The 13,392-nt window shown below is 39.7% G+C and overlaps 1 protein-coding gene across 1 annotated transcript in view; it reads left to right on the top strand.

The window, feature by feature from the left end:
* The window catches only part of AKAP6 (A-kinase anchoring protein 6), a 494,727-nt gene that overhangs the window by 474,755 nt on the left and 6,580 nt on the right, over window positions 1-13,392 (top strand). Inside the window, exon 13 of the mRNA XM_077772716.1 lies at window positions 7,892-11,301. Coding sequence (XP_077628842.1) covers window positions 7,892-11,260 — 3,369 coding nt within the window. The 3' untranslated portion in view covers window positions 11,261-11,301. The remainder of the gene's footprint in view (window positions 1-7,891; window positions 11,302-13,392) is intronic.

Genomic DNA, 13,392 nt, shown 5'->3' with positions numbered 1-13,392 from the left:
GTTAAGCCACTAACTTCTGGTCAGGTCATATTCTCGCAGTTCATGAGTTCAAGCCCTACGTTGGGCTCTGTGCTGACAGCTCAGAGCCTGGAGCCTGCTTCCGATTCTGTGTCTCCCTCTCTCTCTACCCCTCCCCTGCTCACATTCAGTGGCTTTCCCTCACCTCCCATTCTTATCTTTTCTGTCTATCAAAAACAAACATTAAAAAAAATTTTAAAGAAAACAAAAACATAGCTTGAAGCAAGGTGTTTGCCACCTAGCTTTAACACTACCGACGCTGAAGCTACTGTACTTGAGAGTTACTAAGTAATTGTGACAATACCTAAATTTCTTTAATTTATTGGCACAAACATACTGCTTTTTTTAAGTTTATTTATTTATCTTGAGAGAGAACGAAAGAGCACAAGTGGGAAAGGCGCAAAGAAAGGAGAGAGAGAATCTCAAGCAGGCTCAACGCTGTCAGCACAGAGCCCAATGCAGAACTCCAACTCAGGAACAGTGAGATCATGATCTGAGCCAAAACCAAGAGTCAGACGCTTTGCTGAATGAGCCACCCAGGTGCTCCAGACACTGCTTCTTAATCTAAATAGCACTCTTGAGGGGCAGGCCCTCCAGTGAAACTGAAGTTGTAGAAAGGGAAGAAAGCAGTGCTTTTATTTTGGGTATCCATCTTTCTTCTATGGAATTCCTTCCTACGGCCTCATGATCACCCTGTTTATTGAGCCTCATACCTCTTTTTGCTTCTGTGGTTTTTCCACTTCTGTTCTCCTTCCAAGACTGATGCCAGAAGGCAAGAAAGGTAGTGAATACACCTGCTAAGACAGGGCTCCCAATTTCAACAGCAATTTTACTGTGGAACCAGATTCCTTCTGGCTACTCTCTTGCACATCCATTGCTCATTTCCTCACCCACCAGCCTCTAGGACCGGCCCTCTCTCAGGTTACAAATAACTTTCTTTTGCTAATTCAGTGGCTTTCCCTCACTTCCCATTCTTATCTTTTTTGCTCTCTTAACACTCTTAACCATCCACTACTTTAAATGTCTCCTTCTTTCAGCTTCCAGAAATATTACACCAGTCCTACTTGGATTTCCCTGCTATTTGTTTCCTTTGCTGGTTGCTCTTCCCTCCTATGAAAGTGCCCATAAAGCTCTATCCCATGTGCCTTTGCTGCTTATTGTTCCCTCTTCTCGCAGTGTCCCCTCCCCCAATACTTTCTGTGAATTCCTTTCTCAACATAGCCTATATACCCTTCCAAATAATAGACAACAGCAATGTCGCAGCGGAGACTATAGGGTGAAAAGAGGCAAGCCAGAACTGTGAGACACACTGTCATCTCAAAGGCAGCTGAAGTGGATTTTATAAGGAGGCTTAGCATCAAAGTAATCAAAAGAGAAGAAAATTTCAAGAAAAAATGGAGTCAGCTACTATAGAGGAATCAAGTAAAGTAAGGTTGAAGGAGATTGGGCTATCCCAGCAAATAAGGGCTCTGTTAATCCCACTCCTGTCTCTCAAAAGAGACTGTGGCATCAAAATGAGTGAAGTTGAACCAAGAGAAGTACTGTACGCAGGATGTTCTTTTCTTCAGCATTTCTGAGAATGAGGAACATGCATGCAGGCCAAACAAAGAAGCCTGTAATAAAAAATTGCTTTATTGATAATATATGCACAGAGATGTACGTGAATTCAGAAATATTATCTGTTGTAATATTTTTATGAGCAAGTTTCTCAATAGAGTGATGAAGTCGTTATTTCTGAAACTCAACAGGACTAAAGACTCCTGTTAGCTTGTTTCTTAGTTTATTTGTTTAAGTGAGGTGAAATTAACATAACATAAAATTAATCATTTTAAAGTGAGTAATTCACTAACATTTTCATGTGGTGTCAGCATCACTTCTGTGCAGTTCCAAAACATTTCATGAAGCAATTCCCTTCTCCCTTTCCCCAAGCTCCTGGTGACCACCAAATTTTATTGTCTCTTTGGATTTACCTAGCCTGGAATTTCATATTAATAAAGCTGTACAGTATATGACATTTTCTATATGGCTTTTGCTGAGCATGTTTTTGAGGATACTAGCTTTCTTTTAGGTTTATTTATTTATTTTGAGAGAGTGAGAGAAAGAATCAGCAAGGGAGGGGCACAGGGAGGAGGACAGAGAATCTGAAGCAGATTCTTTGTTGACAGCAGAGAGCCTGATGTGGGGCTCGTGCTCACAAACTGTGGAAGTCAGATGCTTAACCGAGTGAGCCTCTCAGGTGCCCAGGGGACGCTACCTTCTTAAACTAGGGGGTAGCAGCTAGAAAGTCAGAACTCTCTCAGGTGGTTTCACCGTGGCAGAATTTAACCTTGGGACCTTTCCCCAGATCTCTGCAATACTTCGTGAGACTACAGCCCAGTCATCCTTTATTCAGTTCACTCATTTTTTGAGAACCAGTTTTCTGCCAGGCACTGTTGAAGGTTCTGGGCCTTTAGTGGAGCTGAGACAGACAGAGTCCCTGCCCTCATGGGGTTTATATCTGGGAGGAAAACCCCTGATTCCCAATATTGGATCTCTTTTGTCCCTGGTCCCTGTTGAGAACTAAGACAATTTTTGCTATTGTAAAACTTACTTTTAAACAACATCTAATGGATTTTTCATTTTCTACTATTTCAGAAATGTCTGTATAGTCGAGACTAGGAAATATGTCCATGTCAATACTCATTTTAGTGAGACTTGTGAGATGACTTTAGGTTTTACTTGTCTGTTTTGAGTTTCTGATCAGCTTTGTTATTGAAAAAGAGCATTCACTAGAACAGTTTTTGATCATTAGTGTGAGATAGACTTTCAAAGCATTTTCTGAGCTGAGACAAGTTACTTTAACATTATTGTCAATCTGATAGATAGTGAGCAGGATTTGATTGCTCTCATGTGTCAGTTGTGATAGAATTTCACAGACAATGGACCTGCCTTTAAAAAAAAGATTATTTTCAGGAAATAGAAAGTGCTTGAGTTATGGGCCTTATGGAGGGCTGGGCAGGTGTCTTTTCTCATCTGGTTATTCCTGAGGGCTAAGACCAGTCAGGACATAGAGAGACAAACCCACACACCATTTACAGACCAATGGGAGTGAGTAAGGGGTCTAACTGATGTTTATTTCATGCATGTGGTCATACAAAAAGATTAGCCAACCAACCACCAATCTTCAGGCAAACATGGTTATAATTATTTAATGGTCAGCTATACTCTCCTCCCCATCATCAGTACTGGGAATCTATGCCAAAAGCTATCAGTCATTGGCATCTGCTGTATACCAGCCTCCCCACTTCCACCATAGGACTTTACATGCATTTTCTCATTTGAAGCTGCCAACACTCTCTAAGGTAGAACCAATGTGCTATGGTTGTCCTGGATATACAAATGATCTTACCTGAACTAAATAACTACCTAACTGTCAAGGAGCTTGCCCAGGATCATAGAGCTAACATGTGAGGCAGAGGTGGGGGGGGGGGGATCTACAATTCACACTCAGATCTATTTTGAGCTTCTGCCCTAAATCCCAAAATGACTAATAAACAGTGAACATTTTTGCTTTTCATCCTATTTCTTTTTTAATCTATGTTTTTTCATTCTAACTTTGAATCTATTCTCCGCCCAGAAAGAGGCAGAGTACTACAAAGACTGAGTTCTCTTAAAAGCTGTCTTTGCATTTTCTAAGGACTACTGGGCTGTTATGGGTGTTGATGTTCTTGTTTTGAAAAAATATCTGCCTGAGTCAAATTTAGGAAAATAATTATGCATCTAAGGCTCAGATACTTTGGTTTTAGATTTGGAGGGGGATACAAGGGAAAATAATTGCGTCAAAAAATAGAGTGAATATATGAAAGTTGAAATTTTCCCTGTTTAATTCAATTCCCCTACCCTCATCTATGTATATTATTTCTCCCTCCTGTCCTACACCTCAAACTTCCATGTGGTCTGCTTTTTGCCCTGGGATAGACACGCAGATCTTTATTCGATTACAAATTAATGATGTTTGTGTTATCATTTTTATTTATTTGTGTGTTTTTGTTGCATTCCACTTTTCTATAGATAAAACTCTCTTCCCAGGACTTTGCAAGTGGTATTGTTTTAATAAACTCCTGAATCTAGGAGTTTCAGGAGGGAAACTCCTCCTGAAATGGGGGGAACACAAGTTGCAAGACCTCCTAATGGTATAGAGCACCACAAGTTCGATTAGAACATTCAGTTCATCCTGATCTTTTTGACATTTTTTAGTTTTTCAAAAGATGCAACCTTTTAAAAGAAACTAAAGGAATCTAGAAGTAGCTGTATCGTATCTATCTCTGTTGGTTTGTTTTATAGAATGTCAGATTCCTTCATCCCCACTCTTTAGCCGGTATGTGTTTCTCATCTCTTGTAACCTAAAATCTTTATGTAACCTAAAATTTTTGGAAAATCCTAGAAATGTGATCCTTGATGACCTAATTCAATTGAAGCCATACAAGTGCAGATGGAAATGAGTTTTGGTAGATGGTACTTACTACAATCGGAATCTTTGTGCTCTCATCAACATCATCACCTTTTCTCCAGCCCCTTTCACCTTCTCTGTATATACTATGCTAAAATAAAGTAAATCACCTGTTTCCAAGAATGAAACAAAGAAAATATAAGAGTGCCAAGTAATTCCACTTGTTTCTTGAGCAGATCTTGAAGGGCTGTGTGTATTTGTACATAGCTATTTATATAGAGCTTTAGGTTTAGGCCAAATTCTGTACCAGTGAGGCAAGTTTATGAATTAAAGACTCCAGCACAAATTAATTTAATTCTGAATTATCTACAGAATTGCAGACTCTCTATTGGAACCTTATCCTTTTGGTTTCAGTCAAATATTCTTAGATTTTGTCTAAATTAATTTTTGATTTATCACTGTACAAAAGACAGGAACAGGTGTGCCTTTTAAAAGTACCCAACAGAACCTCTAGAAAAGCAACAACAAAATAAAGCAACAGCATTATTGGCCATTGAGCTAATATCAAAGAAAACATTCAACCAAATAATTTTCCTGCCAGTTACATCACTCTATACATATATCATTTTTTTCAAAGATCACTTTTTAGTTATATAAATATTTCATTGCCCTTCCTCTCAGAAACTTTACACACTCTCTTGTCCCCAGGGGATATTTTATGTTTGAGGTTAAATCTTGAGGAAATGGAGATTTTATTGAAAATATCGAGAGAATTTAATCTACATCAGAAGGGAGTGAATGAGGGCAGAACAAATAGCACTTCCTTAATATGTAAACTTTAAAGTCTAAAGTGAATGATTTTTATAAAGGATCCCATCAGAAATACCCAGGAATTGACATATAAGAAATGTCAGCAGTTACAATAAATTTAAGTGACGTAGAGGAAGAAAAAGTTGAGGAGGGGAAAGGACAACAATACATCCAAAAGTTTAATCTTTTCCAATGGAAATTCCCCACTCCAACTACTTTATTGAGCAAAGGATTTGCTCTTTTAGGTGCTGCTATAAGTTTTGAGGCTCACATTTGTAAAGTCACAGAGGCAGCATTTGGTCAGAAAACAACTGTGTCATGGAAGACAAGTCCAAGTTATAGGTGTCATGTGGGCTGAGCTCCTGACATACACCCATATGGCACAATTCTGGCATCTAGTGTGAGCACCCGGGTTTGGGACTCTCAAGGAAAATCTGTGCTGCTAAGTGTTTAAGTCAACCAGAGAGCTACAAAGGGAGCTTCTTTGAAAGACGAGTTCAATTATTTATTAGCACTCTCAGAGAACAGTGTCAGGCAAGATAGTATTTGAAATTAATATACTATTTGATTAGACTGATTGATTGTTTCTACAGCTGAAGATTTTAACATTCATTAGCCATACTAACCAGTCATTAGTACTTCCTTTATCAGAAAGCAAAGAATAAACAGAAGTTCTAATAAAAATTCATCACTGTGAATGTACTCCATACCTAAGTGAGTGTGATGACTGCCAGTGTTCTAGATTAACTGCTGTAACATTGGCAGCAGGAAAGATTTCTGTTATAAAATTTAAAAATATCCTTTAATTAATGTTTACTTTGTAACTGGACTCTTTTAAACTTAAGTAGGCTATATGGAAAATCTCTTACATATCCAGTATAATAAAGTACTAATAGGTATTTTACACTTAATGAGGCTGTGTGGTATCTTTAACTACTAGTTTCAGGAAGAATTGAGGGCTTGTTAGGATAGGTTTTTGAGTGTGCTGCTGGTGAAGCCTTTTCCCTACTACTGAGGAATAAAAGCATCATGGCCTGTTTTTCAACTAGACTGTTAAAATAATTCTACATTGTAATGCAAATATGCTGATCTATTATACTGTGTGACATCTCTCTCTCCCTACCATGTCATGAATCCCTTACAGTTTTTAGGACAAATGGAAAGGAATAATGAGAAGGAGAGAAGAAGATAGGCAGGGAGAACCCTTTATGAATGGACTGAAAACCACTCTGGAGCAATGCTACATGTATTCAGAATTATAGCTACCTCATATTGACTGCCTCCTCCAGCCCTTCACAAGCATTGGCTTGTTAGTATTCAGAATTCTCTCAAAAAATAAATAGTCCTAGCCCCCCTTAACAAGTGATGTGAAGAGATTGGTGCTCAGAAAGGCTAAGGAACTTGCCCAAGGCCACTCAGCTGGGAGGCAGCAAAGTCAGCATTTCAACCATTCTGCATAGTTTCGGAGCCATGGTCATCTGCCTGACTACCCTGCATAAACATAAGCTGAGCTGATTATTATATTTGAGTTTCTGTGTAGAGATGAGCCTGTCAGGGCCTACACACCTGTATCACCTCTCTTGGCTCTAGCATAAATCCGGACAGCTGGACAGCAAGTGAGGATGGTGAAGGATTCTGGACAGAGTCCAGGAACACATTCAAACCACTGTGTCTCAAAATATGTCAAGCTCTACCTAAACAAGTTAAAACCAAGAAGTCCAAGGAAAGATCAAGGATCCCAACTGTGTTGGCAGAGTGCAGCACAAGAGAATCTGGGTTAAGTGAAACTTGAGAGCCAGAAAAGTCTTCCAATAGCTGTTATTCTGGGGCTACAGGTGGGCTGTCTTTAATAAATAGAGGCAGGACTGATGATAGACAAGTTAACAAGATCAAAGTAGAGTCTCTGTCATAGAAAGAGATTGGGGAAGAGAGAAACTGAGAGAACTGGGGCCCAAGACTCAGCTCCAGGAAGATATAGGTGAGGAAACCAGTCAAGTGTTGCTTGTCTTGAGTCTATTTGGGATCAGGGCCAAATTCTCAAGAGGCAGAGCCCTGAAAGGGAAGGCAGAAGAAAGGATAGATAAGGAAGAGTCTCTGACCAAGAATAGTTCTACAGGCGTCCATAGGTGTATCCTATTTCCCAAAGGCAAAGGCCGCTTCAAGTGGAAAACCCAGAAATGGACGCAAGAGGAGGTTTGCGATTTGTAGCTGCAGATAGTATTCTACTGTTGACTGCAGAACGAAGAGCATCAGAGTGAATGTGCCTTAAAGATGTCATAGGCTGTTCTCTACTTACCTTCATTTACCCAGCAGTTTTATCTTCACCCAATCCCAGGTTAAGAATGTTGAAGAATCAGTAGGAAATGGTTAATTCCAAAACTTAACAACTTGACTGTAATAATCTAACATTTTAATCAATGTGATTGCCTTCAGTGATAAATTGCCATTGATAGAAAAGCCTATTTCAATAATTTTGGATGCTACTCCAGAGAAGAATAGAGCTGATAATTATGATATCTTTCAAATCCATGCTTGGGGCAAATTTCTTTCCTGACTCTTCCAAGAGATTTTGAATGGATAAAATACTCATACTTATGTTCCCTAATTCTTCTTTTGTTTCTTCCCCCTACACAGGAGCCTTTGAATGTGATTGATCCTGGCTTGATGGACCTAAATGGGACAAGTGAGGATGCCCTGGAATGGGATGAAACTGACATAAGTAACAAGTTAATTAGTTTGAATGAAGAGTCAAATGACCTTGATCAAGAATCCCAACATCTCATGCCTTCCTTAAAGCTTGAAGAGATAGGTGGTGAGGACCCTGGTTATGAAGAAGAGGCAGGTGACCATGGGGGATCTCAGTATGCTTCAAGTATCACTATCCCCTCCAGTCCACACATTTACCAAGTGTACAGCCTTCACAATGTTGAACTCTATGAAGACAGCAGCATGCCATTCCTGAAAAACAACCCGAAGTTCACCAGCATGACACAGCCTAGTGTTTTGACTAAGAGTCTCAGTAAAGACTCTTCATTTTCATCTACCAAATCTTTGCCGGACCTTCTAGGAGGTTCCAATTCGGTGAAGCCCTGCCCATGCCATGGAGGAGACATGAGCCAGAATTCAGGCAGTGAGAGTGGAATCGTCAGTGAGGGAGACACTGAAACCACTACCAACTCTGAAATGTGCTTGCTCAATATGGTGGATGGGTCCCCAAGTAACCCTGAAACTGAACATCTGGACCCACAAATAGGAGATGCAGTTAACGTGTTAAAGCAAAAATTTAAAGATGAGGATGAACACATTAAGCTTCCAAATAGCTCTCAGTCATCCATTTCACCAGTGGGTTGTGTAAATGGAAAAGTTGGAGATTTAAACAGTGTTACCAAATATACCCCTGATTGTTTGGGAGAAGAATTACAAGGAAAACATGATGTGTTTACATTTTATGATTACTCATACCTCCAAGGCTCAAAACTCAAATTACCAATGATAATGAAACAGTCACAAAGTGAAAAAGCACATGTGGAGGATCCCCTACTTCATGGTTTTTATTTTGATAAAAAATCCTGCAAATCCAAACATCAGGCTACAGAGTTACAACCAGATGCACCTCCCCATGAGAGGATTTTGGCAAGTGCATCCCATGAAATGGATCGAAATTCATATAAAAGTAGTGATGTAGAGAAGACATTCACTGGCATGCAGAATGCCAGACAGCAATCCCTTTTATCACATAGTTCATCTATTGAGTCCCTTTCTCCAGGGGGTGATTTATTTGGATTGGGCATCCTTAAAAATGGCAGTGACAGCCTCCAGCGAAGCACTTCTTTAGAAAGTTGGTTGACATCCTATAAAAGCAATGAGGATCTTTTTAGCTGTCACAGCTCTGGGGACATAAGTGTGAGCAGTGGCTCAGTTGGTGAACTGAGTAAAAGAACATTAGATCTCCTGAATCGTTTAGAGAATATCCAGAGCCCTTCAGAGCAAAAGATAAAGCGAAGCGTTTCTGATATCACTCTCCAAAGTAGTTCCCAAAAGATGCCCTTTACTGGCCAGCTGTCTTTGGATATAGCATCTTCTATCAATGAAGACTCGCCAGCCTCTCTTACAGAACTTAGCAGCAGTGATGAGCTCTCTCTTTGCTCAGAGGATATTGTATTACACAAAAACAAGGTCCCAGAATCAAATGTGTCATTCAGGAAGCGCCTAACTCGTTCGGTGGCTGATGAAAGTGATGTCAATGTCAGCATGATTGTTAATGTCTCTTGCACCTCTGCTTGCACTGATGATGAAGATGACAGTGACCTCCTTTCCAGCTCTACCCTCACCTTGACAGAAGAAGAGCTATGCATCAAAGATGAAGATGATGATTCCAGTATTGCAACAGATGATGAAATTTATGAAGAATGCAACTTGATGTCAGGGCTGGACTATATAAAGAATGAACTACAGACTTGGATTAGACCAAAGATTTCCTTGACAAAAGATAAGAGAAGGTGTAATATCAGTGATGAGATAAAGGGCAATAAGGATGTAAGTAGTAGTGAGATAACCAATCCATCTGATACCCTGAACATTGAGGCTCTACTAAACAGCTCCATAAAATGTCTCTCTGAAAATAATGGAAATGGTAAGAATTTACCCCACACCCATGAGATAGGGACAAAAGGTGAAAATAAGAAAAATATTTTCAAAGTTAATAAAGATCCATATGTGGCTGACATGGAAAATGGCAATATCGAAGGCACTCCAGAAAGGCAGAAGGACAAACAAAATGGGATTTCAAAGGAATCAGAAAATCTTGGTTCAGCTGGGAAAAAGAATTCAGACAGTGAGCATTGTAAGTGTAAAGTATTTATGGATAGCTCAGATGATTCAAATATTGCTGGAAAAGAATTTGTTCCCCAAATCGTTAGACATCGTCCAAAGAAATGTCAAAACCACCACCATGTTGAAAACCCAACTACTGTTCCTACTCCCACTGAGAAGTCTTGCTCAGAACTGCACTCAAAAACCAGCGTTATCAATAGACAGGATTCTGAGGCACTGAAATCTTCATCTAATGATGTACCAAGTATGGCTGGAAAATCTGCTCCCTGCTGCCTAGCACTTGAACAAAATGAAACAGAGGAGAATGTTTCTGTCAGCGACAACATTTCCTGTTGTGACTGTGAGCCAGATGTTTTCCATCAAAAAGATGCTGAAGATTGCTCAGTACATGACTTTGTTAAGGAAATCATTGACATGGCTTCAACGGCCCTGAAAAGTAAATCTCAACCTGAAAATGAGGCAGCTGCTCCTACCTCATTAACTCAAATCAAGGAGAAGGTGTTGGAACATTCTCACCGGCCAATCCAACTGAGAAAAGGGGACTTTTATTCCTATTTATCTCTCTCATCTCATGACAGTGATTGTGGGGAGGTCACCAATTATATAGAAGAGAAGAGCAACACTCCATTGCCACTGGACATTAGTGATTCTGGGTTAGAAGACAAGGACACTGAATGCTTCTTTGAGGCCTGTGTTGAAGATGACCCAGATGGAGATGAGCCCTGCATCTCCAACGCTCCTCCAAAAGAATCTACTCTTTCTGTTGAAGCTGTTTTGCCACCACAAGCAGCATCTGGCTCTTCTAAGTTCAATGATATTTCTCTCTTGGCTGATGAGGCAGACATGGTGGCTCTTTCAGGTCCTTCCCATCAGAAAGAATCTGATGTTGGAAAGGAAGGGGATGGTTTATCCCAAACTACTATCTGTGGGAAAAGCTCAGAGTCAACTACTTCACAGCTGGGCAGTGAAAAGGAAAGTTCAGAAAACATAGGTGAATCTGGAATGCCAGGAGAACATAATGCTGCTTCAGCCAAATCTAGAGTTCCAGGACTCTCCTTGACAGCAAAGCAGGCAAAAGACAAGGCTGCATTGCATCCCAACCCCAAAACTTTAACCTGTGAGGAAAATCTAAATGTTCATGAAGAACAACATAAAAATATGCATAGGTAGAATGCAACCCTCTCCACGCATGAAAATCATCTCATTGAAAGGTACGTCTAGTCCTCGTTTTGATATATATTTTTAATATACATTAAAATATACATATACATACACACACACTTGAAATGTGAGTTTGAGTCAACAATGCCATGATAAGAGAACACACTAGTCAGAATGACTGGTCATGGCAGATATTTATTTGAATAAGACATTTAGGTGGAAGAAAGATTCCCAACAATGCAAGTAACTGTGAAGCAAAAGAGAGAGAAACAGTCACAATTGACATTTTTAGGAACATTATCTGTATGACATCATTCCAGCAAGAATACCCAATCTGAGGAAGTAGCTAGATAATTTAGGGCCTCACATCCTTCAATTGAGGGAGCAAAGAAGACTCTCCCAATTGCAATTATAGGCTCCGATCAAAATGCATGCACAGTGACAATGCTTCCCACTTGAGTCTCCTGCACGCAGAGATGCCCACACCCTTCAGTGCCTGGAAATGAACAATGATTAGGTAAAGGCTGCAGCTCCTGATCTGGGCCTTCCTTTTATGCTTCTGTCTAATATAACTATCATCATGTTTGCTTTCCCAGTGGAAGGCTGTGCTGTCATAGCTCCTGATCATGGCCAAGTCTGAGGATTCACACAGAGGGGAAAGTTGATGTTTCGGAAGAAGCTCTTATTTACCCACTCACAGACCGAGAACAGGCCCAGAAACCAAACGCAGAGAGAATACATGACAAGTTAATGGCATTTTGAGAAAAACAGAATTTTTGAATTTTGCCTGAAGGTGACAGGCTGATTTCCATCAAAATTTTTTAAGAAAGTCATTCCATTCTTCGTATTTAATAAGACAGCTATTGATTGATTATTCTGAGATGATGATATAGCTCTAAAAGTGACACAAAAATTCTGTTATTTTCCATTTCTAAACCCCAGTGATGAATATACTTACTCAATCAAGGCTAAAGAATAAAATTTGAGCTTTTGAATGTGAGAGTTGTATCTCACCAAAGTGTGAGGTGCCGAATGGCATCTCCACCCCCAACTCCAAGAAGCTTAATGCCGTAACCTAAACTCGTGCTATAGGAAATGAATTACAGAAGCAATCTACCCTAATTTGTTAACTTATTCAAATAACAGTTATTATACTTAACTATGCTAAAGATTATCTTTTTTGTGGCAGATTGTTTATTTTTTGATGAGCCTAATTACTGATTTTCTAAAAGTAATTTACATTTATTACAAATACATCTTTTAAAATGTGACAGATAAATGTTGTTCCCATAATGTATTATGAAAAAAGTTACTATTTAAAAACACATTATTTAATTTGAAAGATGAATGGCAAACATCATTATTTTTTTTCCTGCAACACCTGTGCCCTAAGCTCATTAAAATGTGTGATTCTGTGTAGAGCTGCTAGAAATGGGGAGTGGGGGGATCTATACCATAGATATACCCTAAAAATAAACTCAGTATGCAAAACTGAAGAAAGACATCCTACTCACTCATGTAGCTCAACTAATTTTCTGTGTTTCAGACTCAATTTACAATTGGCTGCAAGTGAGAACAAAAGTAGGAGAGAGAGAAATGTATTTTCTGTGAAACATGTCCACCCTGTAATCACATTCTCCATCAGTATGCAGTAAAACTGACCATTATGGGAGAGTAACTGCAATTCCATAAGCTGCTTCTAAACAAGTTCTATTAGTACCAATTGTACTGCTGGCTCTGCCAACCTCCACAGAATGGAGACTGGCTGATTTCTGTTTTCTGAAAGGGGATAAAAGGCTGGAAAGTAACACCACTACGAACATGATATCATGTGATGATGACTCTGAAGTCACCAGTCATGCTGATATCCAGAGTTCCAGAGGCTCTGGTACTAGAGAAGCCTCCGGGTCACACTCTTCCCTTTTAGACACTCTGGGAATTTCTTCTGTCCCTTACATAGCTAGAGAATTGACATGTAAATGACAAGCAGCCCCATCTTTAGACACAGGGAAGTGAATGTGCTGTTGGATCTGTGTAGCCCTCAACATTTTACCAACATGACAGTGTGAAACTATCAGCTAGCCTGCCTGCCAGCCAGTAATATTTTGTCGAGCTCCCCCACCCAACCCTCCCAAGGGGTG

This window comes from Crocuta crocuta, unplaced genomic scaffold (assembly GCF_008692635.1).
Source record: "Crocuta crocuta isolate KB4526 unplaced genomic scaffold, BGI_CrCroc_1.0 scaffold116, whole genome shotgun sequence".
Classification (NCBI taxonomy): domain Eukaryota; kingdom Metazoa; phylum Chordata; class Mammalia; order Carnivora; family Hyaenidae; genus Crocuta; species Crocuta crocuta.
Note: the sequence above shows the minus strand (reverse complement) of the source record. Positions and strands in the feature narration are given on the sequence as shown.